Source organism: Mus musculus, chromosome 7 (genome assembly GCF_000001635.26).
Source record: "Mus musculus strain C57BL/6J chromosome 7, GRCm38.p6 C57BL/6J".
NCBI classification, from domain to species: Eukaryota; Metazoa; Chordata; class Mammalia; order Rodentia; family Muridae; genus Mus; species Mus musculus.
The window spans coordinates 15,740,188-15,760,315 of NC_000073.6; the positions used below are offsets into that span (position 1 = coordinate 15,740,188).

Sequence of the window (20,128 nt, forward strand, 5' to 3'; positions counted from 1 at the left end):
ACATTATGAACTAACCAGTACCCCGGAGCTCTTGACTCTAGCTGCATATATATCAAAAGATGGCCTAGTCGGCCATCACTGGAAAGAGAGGCCCATTGGACTTGCAAACTTTATATGCCCCAGTACAGGGGAACACCAGGGCCAAAAAGGGGGAGTGGGTGGGCAGGGGAGTGGGGGTGGGTGGATATGGGGGACGTTTGGTATAGCATTGGAAATGTAAATGAGTTAAATACCTAATAAAAAATGGAAAAAAAAAAAAAAGAAAATATGCAACACCTTTTCCTGTTATAAGTCATACAGAGATTAGGAATTCATTGCACACACATTGCAATTATATGGAAACCAACAGCCAGCATAAAATTAAATAGACACATGAAGCAATCCCACTAAAATCAGGGACAATCAAGGATACCCAACATCTGCCTATCTATTCAATATAGCATCCACAGTTCTTGCTATAGAAGTTAGAGAACAATAAGATGTAAAGGGAACACATATTGGAAAGGAATAAGGCAAAATATTTGCAGATGATATGATATGATATGATATGATATGATATGATATGATATGATATGATAAGATGCAAAAGCAACCCCTAAAGTTCTACAAAGAACACCTACAGATGAAAAATAATTCCAGAAAAGTGGCTCATTATAAAATTAACTCAAACAAATCAGTAGTGTTCCTTTATATAAATAATAAATGTGCTGAGAAAGAACTTAGGGAATCTACATCCCTCCAGAATAGCCACAAGTAATATAAAACATCTTGATATAACTCTAAACATGCAAGTGAAAGATCTATATGACAAGAACTACATGTCCCTGAAGAAAGAAACTGAAGAAAATCTCAGAAGATTGAAAGATCTACTGGGATCATGGATAGGGAGGATTAACATGGTGAACACAACCAACAGCAATCTACAGATTCAAAGTAATCCATATCAAAATTCCAGCAAAATTCTTAACAAACATGAAAAGAACAATTTTCAACTTAATATGGCAAATCAAAAAACTTAAGGTACCCAAAAGTTATGTCAACTATAAAAGAACTTCTGGCAAATCATCATCCCTGACCTCACTGTACTACAGAGCAGTAGTGATAAAACCTCATGGTATTGGCATAGACACAGACCTGTTGATAAATCAAATACAATTGAAGGTCTTGAAATATACTTACACTGCTGTACATACTTGATCTTTGACAAAAAACATAAAGACATACAGTGGGAAAATAGGAAGCATCTTCAACAAGTGGTGCTTGCCTAATTGAAATTCTGCCTGTACCTGAATGCAAACTGATCCATATTTGTACATCTTATCTTATTTATCATCTTATACAAACCACAAGTCCAAATGGATCAGGAACTTCAACATAAAACCAGATACACTGAATCCAATAGAAGAGAAAATGTAAAATAGCCTTGATCTCAGTGGCACAGGGGAAAATTTCCTGAAAAGAATACCAATGGCTCAGACTCTAATATCAAAAATGACATGTGGAATCTCATGAAATTTAAAAGCTTCTGTAAGGTAAAGGACACTGCCAATAGGACATCTTCACAAATCCTACATCTGTTAGAGGGCCAATATCCAAAATATAGAAAGAATTCAAGAAGTTAGATTTCAAAAAGCAAAATAATACATGCTTCTACACTGAGGCCTCAAGTCTCTCAAGGATCAGACTAATTTTTATCCAGCAAGGCCAGTCCAGGCAGTTCTCTACTACTTATGTGCTGGGGGCCTCAAACCATCCCATGTCTGCTACATGATTGGTGGCTCAGTCTCTGGAAACACTTAGGCATCCAGGCTATTTGAGACTGCTGTCCTTCCTATGTGGTTGCCCTCCCCTTCAGTTTTTCAATCCATCTCCTAATTCAACCTTAGGGGTTCCAGACTTCAGTCCAATGGTTGGGATAAGTATTTGCAGCTCCCTCAGTCAGCTGCTTGTAGGGCCTTTCAGAGGACGGCCATGCTAGGCTCCTGTCAGCACATCATAGCATCAGTATGAGTGTCAGGCATTTGTAGCAGCACATTAGATGGATCCCAATTTGGACCGACCACTGGGCGTCCTTTTCTTCTGTTACTTTCCTATTTTTGTCCCTACAGTTCTTTTAGACAGGAACAAATTGGGGTCAGAAATTTTGACTGTGAAGTTGGTAACACTATCCTTCCACTTGAGGTCCTTACTATCTACTGGAGGTCCTTGCTATCTCTCTTGGAGTTCCCTCTTCACAGTGTTGGGCATTTTGGCTAAGGTCACTGCCGTTGGGTCCCGAGAGTCTCTCACCTCCTCTATGGTATTTTCCAGAGGGTCCCTGTACATTCTATACCCAGAGGCTGCATACTTCCTTTGATTCTTCTGGCCTTCCTGTCTTCTCCCACTATCTGGGATATGAATAAATAAAATTGTTTTTAAAATTGGATGCAAAGGTAAACAGATTCTCAACAGAGTAATATCAAATGGCAGAGAGCACTTTAAGAAATGTTTAACATCCTTAGTCATCAGGGAAATGAAAATTAAAATAACCTTAAGATTCCACATTACAGCAACCAGCATGTCTAAGATCAAAGACTCAAGTGCCAGCACATGTTGTCTAGGATGTGATGAAAGAGGAACCTGAAGACCTAGTCATGTCACTCCAAGTCATATACCTAAAAGATGCTCTACTATACCAAAAAGAAAGGTATTCCACTATTTTATAGCAGTCTTATTTGTAATAGCCAGGAGCTAGAAACAACCCAGATGCCCCTCAATTTAAGAATGAATACAGAATACGTGGTTCATTAACAAAATGGAGTACTACTCAGCTATGAAAAAGAAGGACATCATGAATTTTGCAATCAAATGGATGGAACAGGAAAATATCTACTCGACTGAGGGAGCACAGACCTAAAAGTGTATGCATGGTATGTAGTCCCGTATAGGTGGATATTAGCCATAAACTACAAAATATCTTGGATACAGAGCCTAAGAAGTGTTTAAAAAGGAAGGCCCTAGTGAGTATACCACAATCCCTCTTAGAATGAGGAACAAAATAATAACAGGAGGTAGAAGGAAGGAGGGAAATGGTGGGAGGGTGAAGGGCAGAAATGGGGGAAGAATCCAGTATGGGAGAAGACAGGAGAGAAGCCCAGTGGGTGAGGAGAATGAATGGAAATATGCAGCTGCAGGAGTTCGGTGGAACCTCTAGATAGTACCAGATACCTGGTATGTGAGAGGCTCCCAGGACTCAATGGGGATGACCTTTGCAGAAATGCTCAATAGTGGAGAGATGGGACCAGAAGAGACCAACTCCAGGCACGGCCTTCAGTGGAGGGATGGAGCCACCAGCCTACCTTCAAAATTTTTGACACAGAATTTTCCCTGTGTAAAAAATGAAGAGGTAAAATTAGAACAGAGACTGAAGGAAAGGCCATCAAGTGACTATCCCAACTGGTATCTCTCCCATGAGCAGGCACAAAACCCTAATACTATTACTAATGTCTGGTTGTGCTTGAACACAGGAGCCTAGCATGGCTGTCCTCTGAGAGGATCTACCAGTAGCTGACTCAGACATGTGTAGATATGGACAGCCAACTACTGGACTGAGATCAGTCAGGGACCCCTATTGAAGAGCTAGGGGAAGGCATGAGGAATCAAAGTGGATGGCACCCAATAGGAAGCTCAACATTGTCAACTAACCCTAACCCAGAGACTAAATTATCAACCCAAAAGCATACATGTGCTGCTCCATATATCCTGGCACATAGTAGCAGAGGACTGCCTTGTCTGGCTTCAGTGGGAGAGGAACTGCTTGATCTGTAGATCATTGATGCCCCAGGTAAGGGGAATATGGGAACGGCATGTAGTATCAGGAGGAATGAAGGAGTGAGGGCTGGGAGCATATGGGGAGTAAAGATAGAAGAGCACCATCTCAGAGCCAAAGGTGAGGGGTGATGAAGTGAAGAACTCTAGGAGGGAGATCAGAATTGGGGAACAACATTTGGAATGTAAAGAAATAAAATGACTTAAGAAAGAGAGATAGAGAAAGTGAGAGAGGAAGAGAGCGAGAAAGAGAGAAAGCACCTGATTGCATGGGTACAATGTGTGGTAGAACTGCAGATTTTTTCTAATGTAATATTTTCTTTCTTTTATTGTTAATTATTTATTCTTTTTTCACCTAAAAATCACCCTTTCCTCCTCCCAGTCTCCACATATCCCACAACTTCTCACTCAATTCATTTTTTCTAGTCTCCCCTGGAAAAAGGGAAACCCAACTGAGGATCACTACACCCCAGTACATCAAATTTCTGCAGGACTGGGTTCTGCAGAACTGGGCTTATCCTTTCCCATTGAGGCCAAGTAGGACATCCCAGCTAGGACAATGAGATCCACAGATACAACACATATTGAGGGACAGTCTCCCCTCCAGTTGTTTGGGGACATGCATGAAATCCAAGCTGCCTATCTGTTGCATATGTTCAGGGTTTAGGTCTATCACAAGGTAGCTATGGGTTTGTGCTTCAGTCTCTCAAAGCCCTCAAATATTCAGGTTGTTGACTCTGTTGCTCTTCCTCTGGAGTCCCTATACCCTTCAGAGCTTTCAATCTTTCCCCACCTTTTCTAATAGAGTCCCTGAGCTCTATTCAGTGTTTGGTTCTGGTTCTCTGCCTCTGTTTCAGCTACTGGATGGAGCCTCTCAGAAGACAGTTATGCTAAGATCCTGTGTGCAAGCATAATGTTGTTAGGGATTTAATCCTTGCCCATGGAATGAGTCTCAAAGTGGGCTGGTTTTTTCCTCTCTGGTCCATCTTTGTCGTGAATTTCTTTTAGACCTGACAAATTTTGGGTAAAAAAATTCCATGGGTTGGTTAATGTCCTTATCCCTCCACCTTGGTTCCTCAACAAATCAACCAAAAAAAAAAAGTATTGTGTTGGAGCTCTGTGTGTAAAATAGCACCATCTTTACTAGCCAATCTACTGTGTGGTGGGAAATGCTATAATCCCAATTTCTCAGGGTTATCATCAACTCTCCAGCAATTTTGAGGCCCATTTAAGATATAAAAAGCATGACATAAAATAAAAGTATGGGTAAGAATTTTTTTCAATAGAAAGTACACTGGTCAATTCTTCTACAATATAAATGCTCTGGCTTATAACAAGATCAGTTGTAGGACCAGTGTCTTTGTAGAAGCCAAAGAATCTGGACTGGGCAGGGGAGGCTGAAGACTTTATTCCTAGCAACTGAGAGGAAGACGCAGTTCTATCTCTGTGAGTCTGAGACAAGCATGTTCTTCAGAGCAATTTCTAGGTGAGCCAGGCATACACAGAGAAACACTTTCTCAAAAAAAAGAAAGAAAGAAAGAAAGAAAGAAGGGAGGGAGGGAGGGAGGGAGGGAGGGAGGGAGGGAGGGAGGGAAGGAAGGAAGGAAAGGAAGGAGGGAGGGAGGGAGGAAGGAAGGAACAAAAAGGAAGGAACAAAACAGAAAGGGGCAGGGACAGATACAGGGACAGAGACAAAGACACAGTGACAATAAAAGTATGCAGGACAAATTGTCCCCTGAAGGCACAAGTTTTCTAAGCAAAAAGAAATGAACTATTCATATAGGCAGAATGTCACCATGAAATACTCAATATAAGGGAAAAGGTATTATAAAGGCTCAAGCAAGAGATCTTGATCTCTAATGGCACCATTTGTTCAGGAATTAAATGAGAAATTCAGTCATACAGTGAGTTTGAGCTCATCCTAAAAATAAAAAAAAAAAATCTGAAGCTGGTGTGATAACACAACCAAAGACTGAACCATCAACCCCGAGTTTTATGTCCACATAGTGCAAAGGCAAAACCAGTTTCCAAATGTTCTTTTCTAATATCCACACGAGGACCCTGGTAAGATCAAGACCAAAGTCATACACAAAATAAGACATGGCATAAGAAAAAATAACTTCCTATTTTTCCTCTTGTTCCCTCAAAATATTGACTTTTGTTCTTAGAATCTCATGAAGATGTAGGCCAATACCATGACAAAGACCTCACCTTATCCTTTTTTGGAGAATTTGCAGTTGCTTTTGTGATTAATTGTAATCCTTTGTATATGTCAAGAAAGCTTCCCAGGGTTTGGCCTAGCAATGTAAGGTCATCCCAAAGACAAGTTTTGAGAATAAGTAAAGGACCAGCTGGAGATTCTGTATTCTTCCACTTGTGAGTAGCTGGACTCCTGGGAAACAAGCTGAGTTTCCTAGGCATTGATTTAAAAACAGTTCATTCCTTCACAAAAAGACACCAGCATTTTCTAGTTAATGCTATCTAGCCTGGGGACAATCTGGGAGCAGAGACCTACGCACCAAAATCTCAAAACCTTCAGCCCTCTGTTGAGGAGCCGTGAAGCATCTGCATAAATACCACAATGTTAACAGAGATTTCCAAGGGCCATTTAGATATTGGAGATTGCCCAGGATGGAGAGGGAGCTTGAATAAGGGGGGCAAAAAAGGTGGTTGAACACTGAACAGGATGTTGGCCTCTAAGGATAGGTGCTTACTATGAGGAATAAAGGGTAGGAACCAAGGAAGTAGACTATGTAGAAATCTATTTCCTGAGAAAGTAACTAGAGATGCAGCCCCAGTGTCTACCAGGCTGGATCTTCATGAGACAAATGCCAATGTTCCCTTAATTTTCAATTTCTACACGAACCCATTGTCACCCTATAATTGCTCTGGAACAATGATTAAGTCTTGAACATTGTCCTGACCCACAACTAGGACTCAGGAGGCTGACCCCAGGTCATCTGTAGAATGGGCTATAATAACAGAAAGACTGTCTCAAAACAAAAACAAAGGAAAATAAGCAGGAGTAATTAAATCTACAAGACTAGGCCTACATGAGGTAAGGATGAAACCTGAATGGCACCAAAGTGTGGGTAAGCATGACAGTCTGAGGTTCTGTGGAGTGGGTGGATGGAAATATTGGGAGAAAAAAATGAGTTTCAAGCTTGGAGAGATATTTAAGTGCAGGTTCTTTGAGTAGAGTTCAAACAGACAGGACTGGGGAAGCTGGAGCAGACCACTTGTTTCCTGGCGAGTTGACGACTACATGAACTGTTTAGAAAGAAGGGAAAAATTAAGAGGTGACCCCAGTGGGCAAGAAACCCCTGCATGACAGAATGAGATGACACCCATTTCTCGATTCATTTATTGAAGAGGGAAGGCCTAATTTCTACTGAACTGGAAACCCCTAATGATGGGGCAAAAGCTGTGATATTTTCTCAGACACAATCAAATCTGAATTGAGTATGTCTGCTGAAGTAATAATGATGTCCTCAAAATCAGATGTGGTGGATCACACCTTTAATCCCAGTTCTGAGGAATCAGAGGTGCGCAGATCTTTGAGTTCCTTGTTAGCCCTTTCTATCAATTGAGTTACAGGACAGCCAGGGAGTTTATCCAATGAAATCCCCTCTCAAAAAGAACAAACAGGAAAGAAACAAATAAATAGAAAACTACCAAAAACCAAAAAAAGATTGATGTCCTCACCTTGACCATACATAGTGGGGCCACACAATGGGACAGGGAGAGTATCCACTGGATATTCAGGGATGAAATTGGAGCTGCTGAGATTTTCCTAAGTGGAGATTCAATTACAGCCAAGTCCTAGCAGTAGACATTCAATATCAATAGGGATGTTCTTTAGATTCCAACCAACAAAGATAGACTATCTCAGAGTAAAAAAATTAGAAAAGGTTATGCAAGCAAATGGACCCCAAAAGGGAGTGATGAGACTCCACACCAATTTGGCTCCAGTAAGAGAAGTGATGCAGGGCCCTACAGAGCCTCAGTCTGTTTTTCTAGAAAGATTGATAGAAGCTTATAGATACTATACTCTTTTAACCAACAAGTCGAGGTTGCTATTGCTTTTAAAGATTACATGCCATGGCTTTACAAGATTTAGTCAGGGAGGCAGAAAAGGTGTATCACAAGAGAGGGAGAATAAGAGGGAAAGAAGACAGGAGAGGAATTCAAGCAGGATTTTGGCTGCAGTAGTAGGGGAACGTGAAGGAAGGAACAAGCCAGAGAATAGACAGACAGGCTACCTGGGCAACCAGGAACACAGACCTGAAGGAGGAAGATCTGTCCAGAAGCTTTTAGAGAAGGACCAATGTGCCTATTGAAAGGAAAAAGGACATTGGGCACGGGAATGCCCAAAGAAGAAGGGAAGGGCCCATAATGTCCTGACTCTGAAAGATGATGAATAAGGGAGACAGGGCTTGGAACCCCTCCTGGAGCCTAGGGTAACCCTGATAGTGGAGGGGACTCCCATGGACTTTTTAATTAACACAGGGGCAGAGCATTCTGTGTTGAAACATCCACTGGGAAAATTAAATAATAAAAGAACCATAGTGATTGGAGCCACTGGTCAGAAACAATACCCCTGGACCACTGTGCGCACTGTAGATCTGGGGAAAGGCCAAGTGAGTCATTCCTTCTTGGTCATTCCTCAGTGTCCCGCAATGCTTATAGGAAGAGATCTTCTGACTAAATTAAAGGCCCAGATAATATTTACCCAAGAAGGGCCGAGAGTAATTTGAGAATCTCCCAGCTCCGTAGTCTTAGCCCTGCAGCTTGAGGAAGAATACAGATTGCATGAAGGCATAAAGCAAACGGAGGTGCCAGACCTAAAAGATTGGTTGATTGCTTTCCCTAGAGTATGGGCAGAGACTGGAGGTATGGGAATGGCTGTATGATTTCCCCCTGTGGTTGTGGGACTGAAAATGGATGCAAACCCTATAGATATGCGACAATACCCAATGAGCCCTGAAGCAAGAGATGGACTCAGGCCACATATTCAGAGACTATTACAACTGTGTATTTTGATATCTTACCAGTCACCCTGGAATACTCCTCTACTGCTGGTAACGAAACCTGGCACGAGTGACTATCGACCATTCCAAGACCTAAGAAAGGTCAATAAGAGGGTCCAAGATATACATCCAACTGTTCCTAATCCATATAACCTCCTCAGCTCACTCCCCCCAGAGCAAAAAATAGTACAGAGTGCTTGATTTAAAAGAAGCTTTCTTTTGCCTGAAGTTACATCCCTCCAGTCAGCCCATATTCGCCTTTGAGTGGAGAGATCCTGACACTGGACAAACAGGACAATTGACCTGGACTCGGTTACCCCAGGGGTTCAAATACTCCTCCACCCTTTTTGATAAGGTTTTACATCGAGATTTAGCCTCCTTCTGAGCTGAAAACTCACAGATTACTCTGCTTCAATATGTTGATGACTTGCACTATGCTGCAGCCACAGAGAGAGAATGCTGGCAGGGGACCAAGAGAGTGCTAGCAGAACTGGCATTATCCGTCAGCCCCCAGACTGATGGATGACAAATGCCCAGATGACTCACTACCAGAGTCTGCTGCTGCCTGAACGGGGAGTGTTTGCTCCTCCTGCTATTCTCAACTCTGCTACCTTCCTGCCTGAAATGGATGATTCCTCACCCGTTCACAGCTGTGCAGACATCCTTTGGGAGGAAATTGGGATTCGAAGTGATCTACGGGACCAGCCATGGCCAGGTGTTCCAAACTGGTACACAGATGGAAACAGTTTCCTAGTGGAAGGGACAACTCAAATCCCAAGCTGGGGTAGAGAGGTCGACCTCAAGAGGAAAGAGGTCCCAGTTTTTATAGGCCCTCAGGGGAGAAAGGAGAAGGGGGGAGTAGGAGATTTCCAGATCTGAACGATGTCTATTCTCAAGAAATGGGTATGGGAAGGGTTCAAGGAAAGAGTCTGGTGCAGGTGTAGCAACTCAGGAGTGGGAGGGCTGTGGTTGCTGGGGAGATTTTCTGACTCTTTCTCAGCAACCAATATCATAAACACCTGGCAATGGGCTTCATCAGTGGGCACACACATGGGTTCAAGGAACGGTCAAAACATTGGGAGACACAAAGTTTCTTGGAATGGCCAGAGCATTGTGCACCTCTATTTTTCTAAAACAGTGAAGCTAGTTCTGCTAACAGTGACATCTATCTTGACAATTTGAGCTGCTGTGACTTTTTACATTCTGTCAGGAACTTTCAGAGCATCAAATGGTGGGTGAGAATTAAGGATTTGAATATTGCAAGTGGGTGGAGCCAACGTGAAGGAGGAGCATTGAATTCCAAGTTTGCAGAGATATATAAGGGCAGGTCTTCTGAGTAGAATTAAAACAGACATAGGATTTAGCAAGTTATAGCAACCCTCTGGATTCCTGGTGAGTTGGTGGACTGCGTGAAATATTTAAGGTTGCTGTGTGAAGGGGATATCATGTTGGAGCCTTGGTAAGTTTTTGTAGTTTGTATGGGTTTTTGATTGGTGAAGCCTAAAATTTGCCCTGTGCATAGGCAGAAGACTGGGTGTGGCCACTAGGTGTGAATGTCTCCTGGCTGTGAGAGGATGAAAGGTAGAGCCTGTGGGAGGGTCCTATATAGGGAGATTCATTTAAGGCTATTTGACTTTATTGAAATTCAATAACAGGGGTTATCTGGGTGAGGTGTAAGAGTCTTCTGATATCCAGAGTAATTAAATCATCAAAGCACTTAGATGGATGAGTGTGGAATGGGATCTATTGGATCTTGCCAGTTTCATGGCCCTTCATTAGTTGTTTTGAAACAGATTGTCCAGAAGAAAGAAGGAGAATCTAGGACTCTCTCTCCTTTTTTTTTTTTTTTTACATTTACTATAATATTCCTTTTTTAAAAAAATAAATTTTATTTAAACTTTTTTACCAAGATTTTTAGGCTATATTTTATCCCCCTTCTGTTCCACCCACTGACTGTTCTGTATCCCATACCTCTTCTTTCCTTCTCCAAAAGGATGTCCCTTATCCCCGCTCCCTACCCTACAAGACCTTCCCACTCCCTGGGTCCTCCGGTCTCTTGAGGGTTAGGCGTGTCTTTGCTGACTGTGTCCAGACCCGAAGTCTCCTGCTAAATATGTGTTGTTGGCCTCACATCATCTGGTGTATGCTGCCTTATTGGTGGCCCAATTTTTTGTGAGATCTCTGGTGTTCAGGTTAGTTGAGACTGCTGGACTTCCTATAGGGTTGCCCTCTTCCTCCTCAGTTTCTACTAGCTTTTCCCTAATTCAACCTCAGGGGTCAGCAGCTTTTGTCAATTTGTTGGGTATAAATATCTTCATCTGAATCTTTCATCTGCTTGCTAGGTCTTTTTGGGAGGCAGTCATGATAGGCCTCCTTTTTTTAACACACCATGTTCTTCGTAATAGTGTCAGTCCTTGGTGCCTCCCCTTGAGCTGGATCCCAATTCGGGCCCTGTAACTGGATCCCCTTTTCCTCAGGCTCTTCGCCATTTTTGTTTCTGCAGTTTTCTCAGACAAGAACAAGTCTGTGTCAGCTGTGGAAAAACAACACCTTCCCTCACTTGATGCCCTATCTTTCTGCTGGAGGTTGGCTCTACAAGTTCCCACACTGTAGGTAATTCATCTACAGTCCCTCCATTTGAGTCTTAAGAGTTTCTAAACTCCCAAGCCTCTGCTATTCTGGAGTGTCCCCCTAGCTCCTACCTCCCAAGCTTACCTCTTTCCATTCTTTTGCTGGTCCTCAGGGTTTCAGTCCTGTTCTCCCAACCCAATACCTGATCATGTTCCCCTCTTCCCCTCTCTTTCCACTCTCTCACCCAGGTCCACCCTTCACCCCCCCTGTGAATGTTTCTTCTCCCTCCCAAGTGGAATTGAGTCATCCTCACTTTGGCCCTTTGGCTTGTTAAACTTTTTGAGTTTTGTGGATTGTACTCTGGGTATTCTCTACTTTTTTTGGCTAATATCCACTTATTAGTGATTACATACCGTGCATACCCTTTTGGATCTGATTTATGGCATTCTGGATGATAATTTTTAGTTCCTTCCTTTTTGTTTTTGCCTGCAAAACTCAGGATGTCCTTGTTCTTAATAGCTGAGTAGTATTTTATTGTGTAAATGAACCACATTTTCTGTATCCTTTCTTATATTGTGGGGCATCTGGGTTGTTTCTAATATCTGACTATCACAAATAAGGCTTTCATGAACATAGTGGAGCATGTGTCCCTGTGCCTTGGTCTGGCATCTTTTGGGTATATGTACAAGATTGGTATAGCTGCATCTTCAAGTAGATCTATTTCCAATTTTCTGAGGAAAGCCCAGATTGATTTACAGAATGGTTGGACCAGTTTGCATTCCCAGCAGCAATTGAAGCGTGTTCCTCTCCAACATTGCTGTCACCAGAGTTTTTAAACTTACCCACTCTGATTGTGTAAGGTGGAATCTCAGGGTCACTTTGATTTGCGATTCCCTGATCACTAAGAATTTGAACACTTCTTTAAGTGTTTCTCAGTCATTCGAGTTTCCTCTGTTATGAATTCTCGGTTTACTTCTATACCTCATTTTTGATTGGGTTGTTCAGTTTTTCTGGTAGTTAACTTCTTGAGTTCTTTTATATTTTGGATATTAGCCATCTATTGGATGTGGTATTAGAGAAGTTTTTTTCCCCAATTTGTAGGTTGTTGTTTTGTCCTATTGACTATGTCCTTTGACTTACAGAAGCTTTCCAGTTTCAAGTGGTCCCATTTATCAATTCTTGATCTTAGAGCCTGAGCGTTTGGAGATCTCTGTAGGAAATTTTCTCCTGTGCCAATGAGTTCAAGGCTTTCTCACTTTCTTTTCTATTAGATACAGTGTGTTTGATTTTATATGGAGGTGCTTAATCTACCTGGACTTGAGGTTTGTGCATGGTGACAAATATGTATCTATTTTCCTTTTTCCACATACAGACTGCCAGTTACTCCAGGATCATTTATTGAAGTTGCTTTCATTTTTCTCCTTGTACATTTTTGGGTTCTTTGTTAAAGATTAGGTGTCCATAAGTGTGTGGTTCCATTTCTGGGTCTTCAATTCTATTCCATTGATCAATATGTATGGCTCTGTACCAATACCATGCAGTTTTTATCACTATTGCTCTGTAGTGTATCTTGAGGTCAGGGATGATGATTCCCCCAGAAGTTCTTTTATTTTTAAAAACTATTTTCACTATTCTTAGGGTTTTTTTTTCTTTTCCAAATGAATTTGAGAATTTCCCTGTCCATTTGTTTGAAGAATTGTGTTGGGATTTTGATGGGGATTGAATTGAATCTACAGAATGCCTTTGGTAGGATAGCCATTTTTAAAAAGTTAATTCTTCCAATCCATAAGCATGGGAGATTTCTCCATTTTCTGAGATCTTCTTCAATTTCTTTCTTGAGAGACTTGAAGCTATTGTCATACAGATCTTTCACTTGTTTGGTCACTTACTCCAAGATATTTTATATTATTTGTGGCTCTTGTGAAGGGTGTTGATTCCCTAATTTCTTTCTCAGCTTGTTTATCATCGACATAAAGGTAGGCTAATGATTTATTTCGGTTAATTTCTTATCCAGTCACTTTAATTAAGTTTATCAGCTGTAGAAGTTCTCTGGTATTATTTTGGGGGTCACTCATGTATACTGCCACACTCTGCAAAGAGTGATACCTTTAATATGTCTTTGCCAATTTTGTATCCTCTTTATCCATTTTGGCTGTCTTATTGTTCTAGCTAGAACTTTGAGTACTATATTGAATGCATACATATTCAGAGTATGTGCATCCTTGTCTTGTTCCTGATTTTAGTGGAATTGCTTTCAAGTATCTCTCCATTTAATATGATATTGGTTGTTGATTTGCAGTAAATTGCTTCTATTATTTTTTGGAATGGGTCTTGAATTCCTGATCTGTCTAATAATTTTAACATGAAGGTGTGTTGTATTTTGTCAAATTCTTTTTGGGTATCTAAAGAGCTTATCATGTGATTTTTTTCTTTGAGTTTGTTTAAATAGTAGTATACATTAATGGATTTTCACATATTGAACCAACCTTGCATCCCAGGGCTGAAGCCTACTTGATCATGGTGAATGATGGTTTTGATGTGTTCTTGGATTGAGTTTACTAGAATTTTATTGAGTAATTTTGCACAGATATTCAGAAGCAAATTGGACTGAAGTTCCATTTGTTAAGTGTGTCTTTGTGTGGTGTATGTATTAGAGTAATTAGCTTCCTAGAATGAATTCTATAGTGTTCATTCTATTCCATTTTATGGAATAGTTTGAGGAATATTGTTATTAGTTCTTCTTTGAATGTCTTGTAGACTTCTGGGCTAAAGCCATCTGAACTTTGGATTTTATTGGTTGGGAGATTTTAACTACTTCTTCTTTCTCCTTAGGGTATGTGGGTCTGTTTAGTGGTTTACTTACCCTTGATTTAACTTTGAAATGTGGTATCTGTCTAGAAAACTATACATTTCATCTAGATTTTCCAGTTTTGTTGAGTATGGGCATCTGTAGTAGGACTTGATGACTTTTTGAATTTCCTCAGTTTCTGTTGTTATGTTTAACTTTTCATTTCTGAATTTCTTAATTAGAATTCAGTCTCTGTGCCCTTTGTTAGACTTGCTAGGGGGTTACCTATCTTGTCTATTCTCTCAAACAACCAGCTTTTTTTAATATTTTTTATTACATATTTTCCTCAATTACATTTCCAATGCTATCCCAAAAGTCCCCCCATCAAGTTCCTTGATCCACTTAGTTTTGACCTTAGTACAAGGAGATAAGAATGGATTGATTCACATTCTTCTAAATGATAACAACCAGTTGTGGCAGCACCATTTGTTGAAATTCTGTCTCTCTTCCACTGGATGGTTTTAGCTCCCTTGTCGAAGATCAAGTGACCATAGGTATGTGGGTTCATTTCTGGGTCTTCAATTCTATTCCATTGGTCTACTTGTCTGTCAGTATACCAGTACCATGCAGTTTTTATCACAATTGCTCTGTAGTAAAGCTTTAGGTCAGGCATGGTGATTCCACCAGAGGTTCTTTTATCCTTGAGAAGAGGTTTTACTATCCTAGGTTTTTTGTTATTCCAGATGAATTTGAAGATTGCTCTTTCTAATTCGTTGAAGAATTGAGTTGAAATTTTGATGGGGATTGCATTGAATCTGTAGATTGCTTTTGGCAAGATAGCCATTTTTACAATGTTGATCCTGCCAATCCATGAGCATGGGAGATCTTTCCATATTCTGAGATCTTCTTTAATTTCTTTCTTCAGAGACTTGAAGTTTTTACTATACAGGTCTTTTACTGCCTTAGTTAAAGTCACGCCAAGATATTTTATATTATTTGTGACTATTGAGAAGGGTGTTGTTTCTCTAATTTCTTTCTCAGCCTGTTTATTCTTTTTGTACAGAAAGGCCATTGACTTGTTTGAGTTAATTTTATATCCAGCTACTTCACCGAAGCTGTTTATCAGGTTTAGAAGTTCTCTGGTGGAATTTTTAGGGTCACTTATATATACTATCATATCATCTGCAAAAAGTGATATTTTGACTTCATCTTTTCCAATTTGTATCCTTTTGATCTCCTTTTGTTGTCTAATTGCTCTGGCTAGGACTTCAAGTACAATGATGAATAGGTATGGAGAGAGTGGACAGCTTTGTCTAGTCCCTGATTTTAGTAGGATTGCTTCAGGTTTCTCACCATTTACTTTGATGTTGGCTACTGACTTGCTGTAGATTGCTTTTATCATGGTTAGGTATGGGCCTCGGATTCCTGATCTTTCCAAGACTTCTATCATGAATGGATGTTGGATCTTGTCGAATGCTTTTTACGCATCTACCCAGATTATCATGTGGTTTTTGTCTTTGAGTTTGTTTATATAATAGATTACGTTGATGGATTTCCATATATTAAAAACATCCCTGCATCCCTGGAATAAAACCTACTTGGTCAGGATGGATGATTGCTTTAATGCGTTCTTGAATTTGGTTAGCGAGAATTTTATTGAGGATTTTTGCATCAATATTCATAAGGGAAATGGGTCTGAAGTTCTCTATGTTTGTTGGATCATTCTGTGGTTTAGGTATCAGAGTAAATGTGGCTTCATAGAATGAGTTGTGTAGAGTTCCTTCTTCTTCTATTTTGTGGAATAGTTTGTGCAGAACTGGAATTAGATCTTCTTTGAAGGTCTAGTAGAACTCTGCACTAAACCCATCTGCTCCTGGGCTTTTTTTGGCTGGGAGACTATCAATGACTGCTTCTATTTCTTTAGGGAATAAGGGACTGTTTAGATCGTTAACTTGATCCTGATTTAACTTTGGTAGCTGGTATCTGTCTCGTAATTTGTCCATTTTGTCCAGGTTTTCCAGTTTTGTTGAGTATAGCCTTTTGTAGAAGGATCAATGGTGTTTTGGATGTCTCCTTTTTCATTTTTGATTTTCTTAATTAGGATGTTGTCCCTGTGCCCTCTAGTGAGTCTAGCTAAGGGTTTATCTGTCTTCTTGATTTTCTCAAAGAACCAACTCCTCGTTTGGTTAATTCTTTGAATAGTTCTTCTTATTTCCACTTGCTTGATTTCACCCCTGAGTTTGATTATTTCCTGCCGTCTACTCCTCTTGGGTGAATTTTCTTCCTTTTTTTTCTAGAGCTTTTAGATGTGTTGTCAAGCTGCTAGTATGTGCTCTCTCCCGTTTCTTCTTGGAGGCACTCAGAGCTATGAGATTCCCTCTTAGAAATGCTTTCATTGTTTCCCATAGGTTTTGGTATGTTGTGGCTTCATTTTCATTAAACTCTAAAAAGTCTTTAATATATTTCTTTATTCCTTCCTTGGCCAAGGTATCATTGAGAAGAGTGTTATTCAGTTTCCCCATTGATGTTGGCTTTTTTTTAGAAGAACTCCTGGGATGTGATTAGTCATTTGTGTCAGTGACTGTGTTTTGAGCACAATGCCTGGGATTACTTCAGGCTGTGTTTTTTCAGGGGTGGGTTGCAGATGAGCTGGTTATCGGTTGTTTTGTGTGCAGTTGAACTTCTGAGATGTCTTTAGGCTATGGTGTTTTCAGTAGAGCAGAGAAGCTGGTGGGAGTTCCCTGCATGCACAGGAACTCTTGGGATGCCTTCAGGCTGTGTTTTTACATGGAAGGGGCAGACTAGTTGGTGGTCTGCCTTAGCAGAATTTGCCTGCCAGAAGGGCAGGAGCTAGAATATTTAAACATAGGGGGAGAACATCCAATTGTCAGCCCATCTGAACTAACAGTCTCTTATTAACACTGCTGTTTAATGCATATTTATTGCAATACTGAAAATACTTGTAAGATTGAGAAACAGAGGCAGTTGTTCAGAAAGAATGAGGTTCCTGATGGATTCCTGCTCCAAAATGTCCACAACAAATGCTGGCTGGCATGATGGGTAAATGGGGGTTATCTGGAGCTTTTCTCTTGTGTTTCCTTTTACCAGGTTCTCCAGTACAGGAACATACTCCAATAAGTTCAGAACACACATATGGCAGAAGGTCCCTCCTTGCATCCAAAACTTCAAGTGGCTTCAAATATACCCATAGAAATCAGATCCCAAATACCTCAAGAACCGGCAAGGAACTTAGCTTTTCAAATGAGTCAGAGTCCCCTAGTGACCCCAGGAAGTACAATGCAATCAAGTCTTTCAGTCCCTGAAAGGAACCTACTTCAGCAAGAGTCTGAAGGATCATCAAGACAATCAGGTATCCAAATGAAACCAGGTGCTGTAAGGGGCCATATTTACCAACTCTGAGAAGACTCTCAGGGCATCCAAGTCAACAGATACTTAAAAGACCCTCAGTGAATTCTTGTTTGCATGTTCCCATAGGTTCTATGCCACTGTCAGATAAATATGTTAACAAACAAACTGGCCCAATGGCTTCAAGAAAGTTTCGAAAAGAACGCACTGTGTACACCAAAGAACAGCAGCGCCTGCTGCAAAAACATTTTGATGAGTGCCAGTACCCAAACGAGAAGAAAATTATGGAGCTGGCAGTATCAGTTGGTGTTACAAAGATGGAGATCAAGGTTAGCTTTTCTCTTTTTCCTCAATCCAACAGCAGCAATGTCCCCTTTCTCATTAGGCACTTGTATTGTGTGCTTCTGAAAGGCTTAGGGGAGGGTGGACAGATATAGGTGGTGTATATTGATGCATCCATTCTCCAGTAACCGAGTACCAGTATCAAAGAACATTATTCCCATGTAGGGTCTCAGTGACCTAGATATCAGATATCCTACTAAAACACAGGGCATACTAGCTCAATCTCCCCAGTTTGTTTGTTTGTTTGTTTGTTTGTTTGTTTTTTGAGAGGGGGGATGTCAGTTCATACACAGTCTACCTTATTACAACCTCCTAGGGATCTTGAGTCTCATGCTTTCTCCTGGTGACTTGTGAAGTATTGTTATAGAAAATCTGATTCAAAAGTTTCACCTTGTGGTCCAGTTGGGGGCAAAGAGGTACTCTTTTGATGTTTGCTTTGTTTTTCAGATATGGTTCAAGAACAACCGAGCTAAGTACAGGCGGATGAACCTCCAGAATATTAAACAAGCACTGCCAGAGTCAAATGGAATCTCTAAAGCGGTTTCTGAGTCAACCCATTTTCCTGGTTCCATACCTGTTGTTGCCTCTGACAATGGAGAGTCCATGTGTTCAGGCACATTTGGTGAGGATTCCATGCCCAAATTCAACTGCAGCCAGGAATCTTCCCTGTATTGTTTTCAGGCCTGTGATGGGGACATGTGTTGTCCACAAGAATACCTGCTTGATGGCCATGCCCCTGTTACAGCTTGGAACTCTGGTCAATCAGCAGCAGTTGAATATCAGACTGACATAGCAGTAGCTGAAGCTCCAGTCAGGCTGGCATATGCTGCCCAAGCCCCAGAGGATGCTCACAATTCCGGTCCATCTGCAGACGAGCTCTGGCAAAGGATCCTTGAAGACTTTTGACATATCAGATGACTGGCTTACTCTGAGAAACCCCTCCACCCCAGCTGACACCTTTCAGGTCTTTGATGAGTCCAGGCCTTACAGCCATGGAGCAGTGTGTTATACACACCTTTATTCTCAGTATTTGGAGAAATAACCAGTCTTATCTGTAGAAGCAACATACCACTGTGTTTTATGTAGTGCGATTGTTTTAAAGTCAGTTTAGCCTATTATTTTTTTATTGTTAGAGTATATGTTCATTAAATAAAAGGAGAAAATAGTAAATTTAAATTTCTTTTAATTCATTATTTTATTCATTTTTGCAGTCATTACTCCCTTAGTCTCCCTGACCCAGAGTTCCACATCCAACCCATTCTGTCAGACATCTTCCTCTAATATTTATGCATGCAAAGGCAAGAATGCATGTATGCAAGTGTCTTTGGAGTTGGAGTCATAAAAGAGTGTAGTCTCTCCTGGAGTGACACTATAGACAGTGGCATTCTCACAGGTGTTCGTTTGGAAGTCAACTCTGATCATCTGCATGATATAAATCATGTGGAGTAATCACTCTAAGAACACATAATTCAGAGTCCATTGGTAGAAAATGATACTTTGTTTAGTATATATTTGGGGTGGCTGTGTATTCATGCAACATAGGGACCCACTATCAAGTCTAACTCAAGTTATATGAGTTCCTAAGCCCTCTCCTTGCTTCAAAGGTCACTACATGCAACAGGAACCCTCATATACATGTAGAACATGCAATCATATAATAGAAAAACAATAAATCTGATAAATAAATACTGTGAGCCACCTCCCCATAGAACTATATCTCATTTCTTATGTACAAAATAATTTTGTTTATTTTCAGCACTAATTGCAATTATATGTGAATAAGAGGTCAGAGGAAAATTGGCAGGGGTTATTTTTCTCTTTCAGCCTTGTTACTCTCAAGGCTGGAACACAAGTTCAGGGATTGTAGGAACATGCTTGACCACAGGAGCCACCTGTAGGGACCTCCTGCACTGCTGCTGTTTACTTTGATATGGGTCTCACTGACCTAACAAGCCTGCCTCGATTTGCTTTCTGGCTTCCTCAACCTGGAGTGGCTGGTCTTCCAGATCTGAACCAATACCTGATTTTTCTGATTTTGAGGAATAACCCCATTATTTCTTTTTAAAATTTTTCTTCTTTTTTTCTTTATTTATATATTTATTTATTTACACTCCCGATTTTATTTCCCTCCCAACCTTCATCTACCCTCTGACTGTTTCACATCCCATAGCTCCTCCCTACCCCTCAGTCTCCACAATGATGTCCCCACCAATCATCCTGGATC

The 20,128-nt window shown here is 40.7% G+C and overlaps 1 protein-coding gene across 1 annotated transcript; it reads left to right on the forward strand.

Moving 5' to 3' along the window:
- The first annotated feature begins 10,182 nt into the window (after positions 1-10,182).
- Obox5 (oocyte specific homeobox 5) lies at positions 10,183-19,087 on the forward strand. The gene is made up of 4 exons (NM_145709.2): positions 10,183-10,296; positions 17,305-17,566; positions 17,692-17,891; positions 18,352-19,087. Exons 2-4 carry the CDS (start codon positions 17,350-17,352, stop codon positions 18,808-18,810), a joined length of 876 nt encoding a protein of 291 aa, NP_663755.2. The 5' UTR covers positions 10,183-10,296; positions 17,305-17,349; the 3' UTR covers positions 18,811-19,087.
- The last annotated feature ends 1,041 nt before the right edge of the window (positions 19,088-20,128 follow it).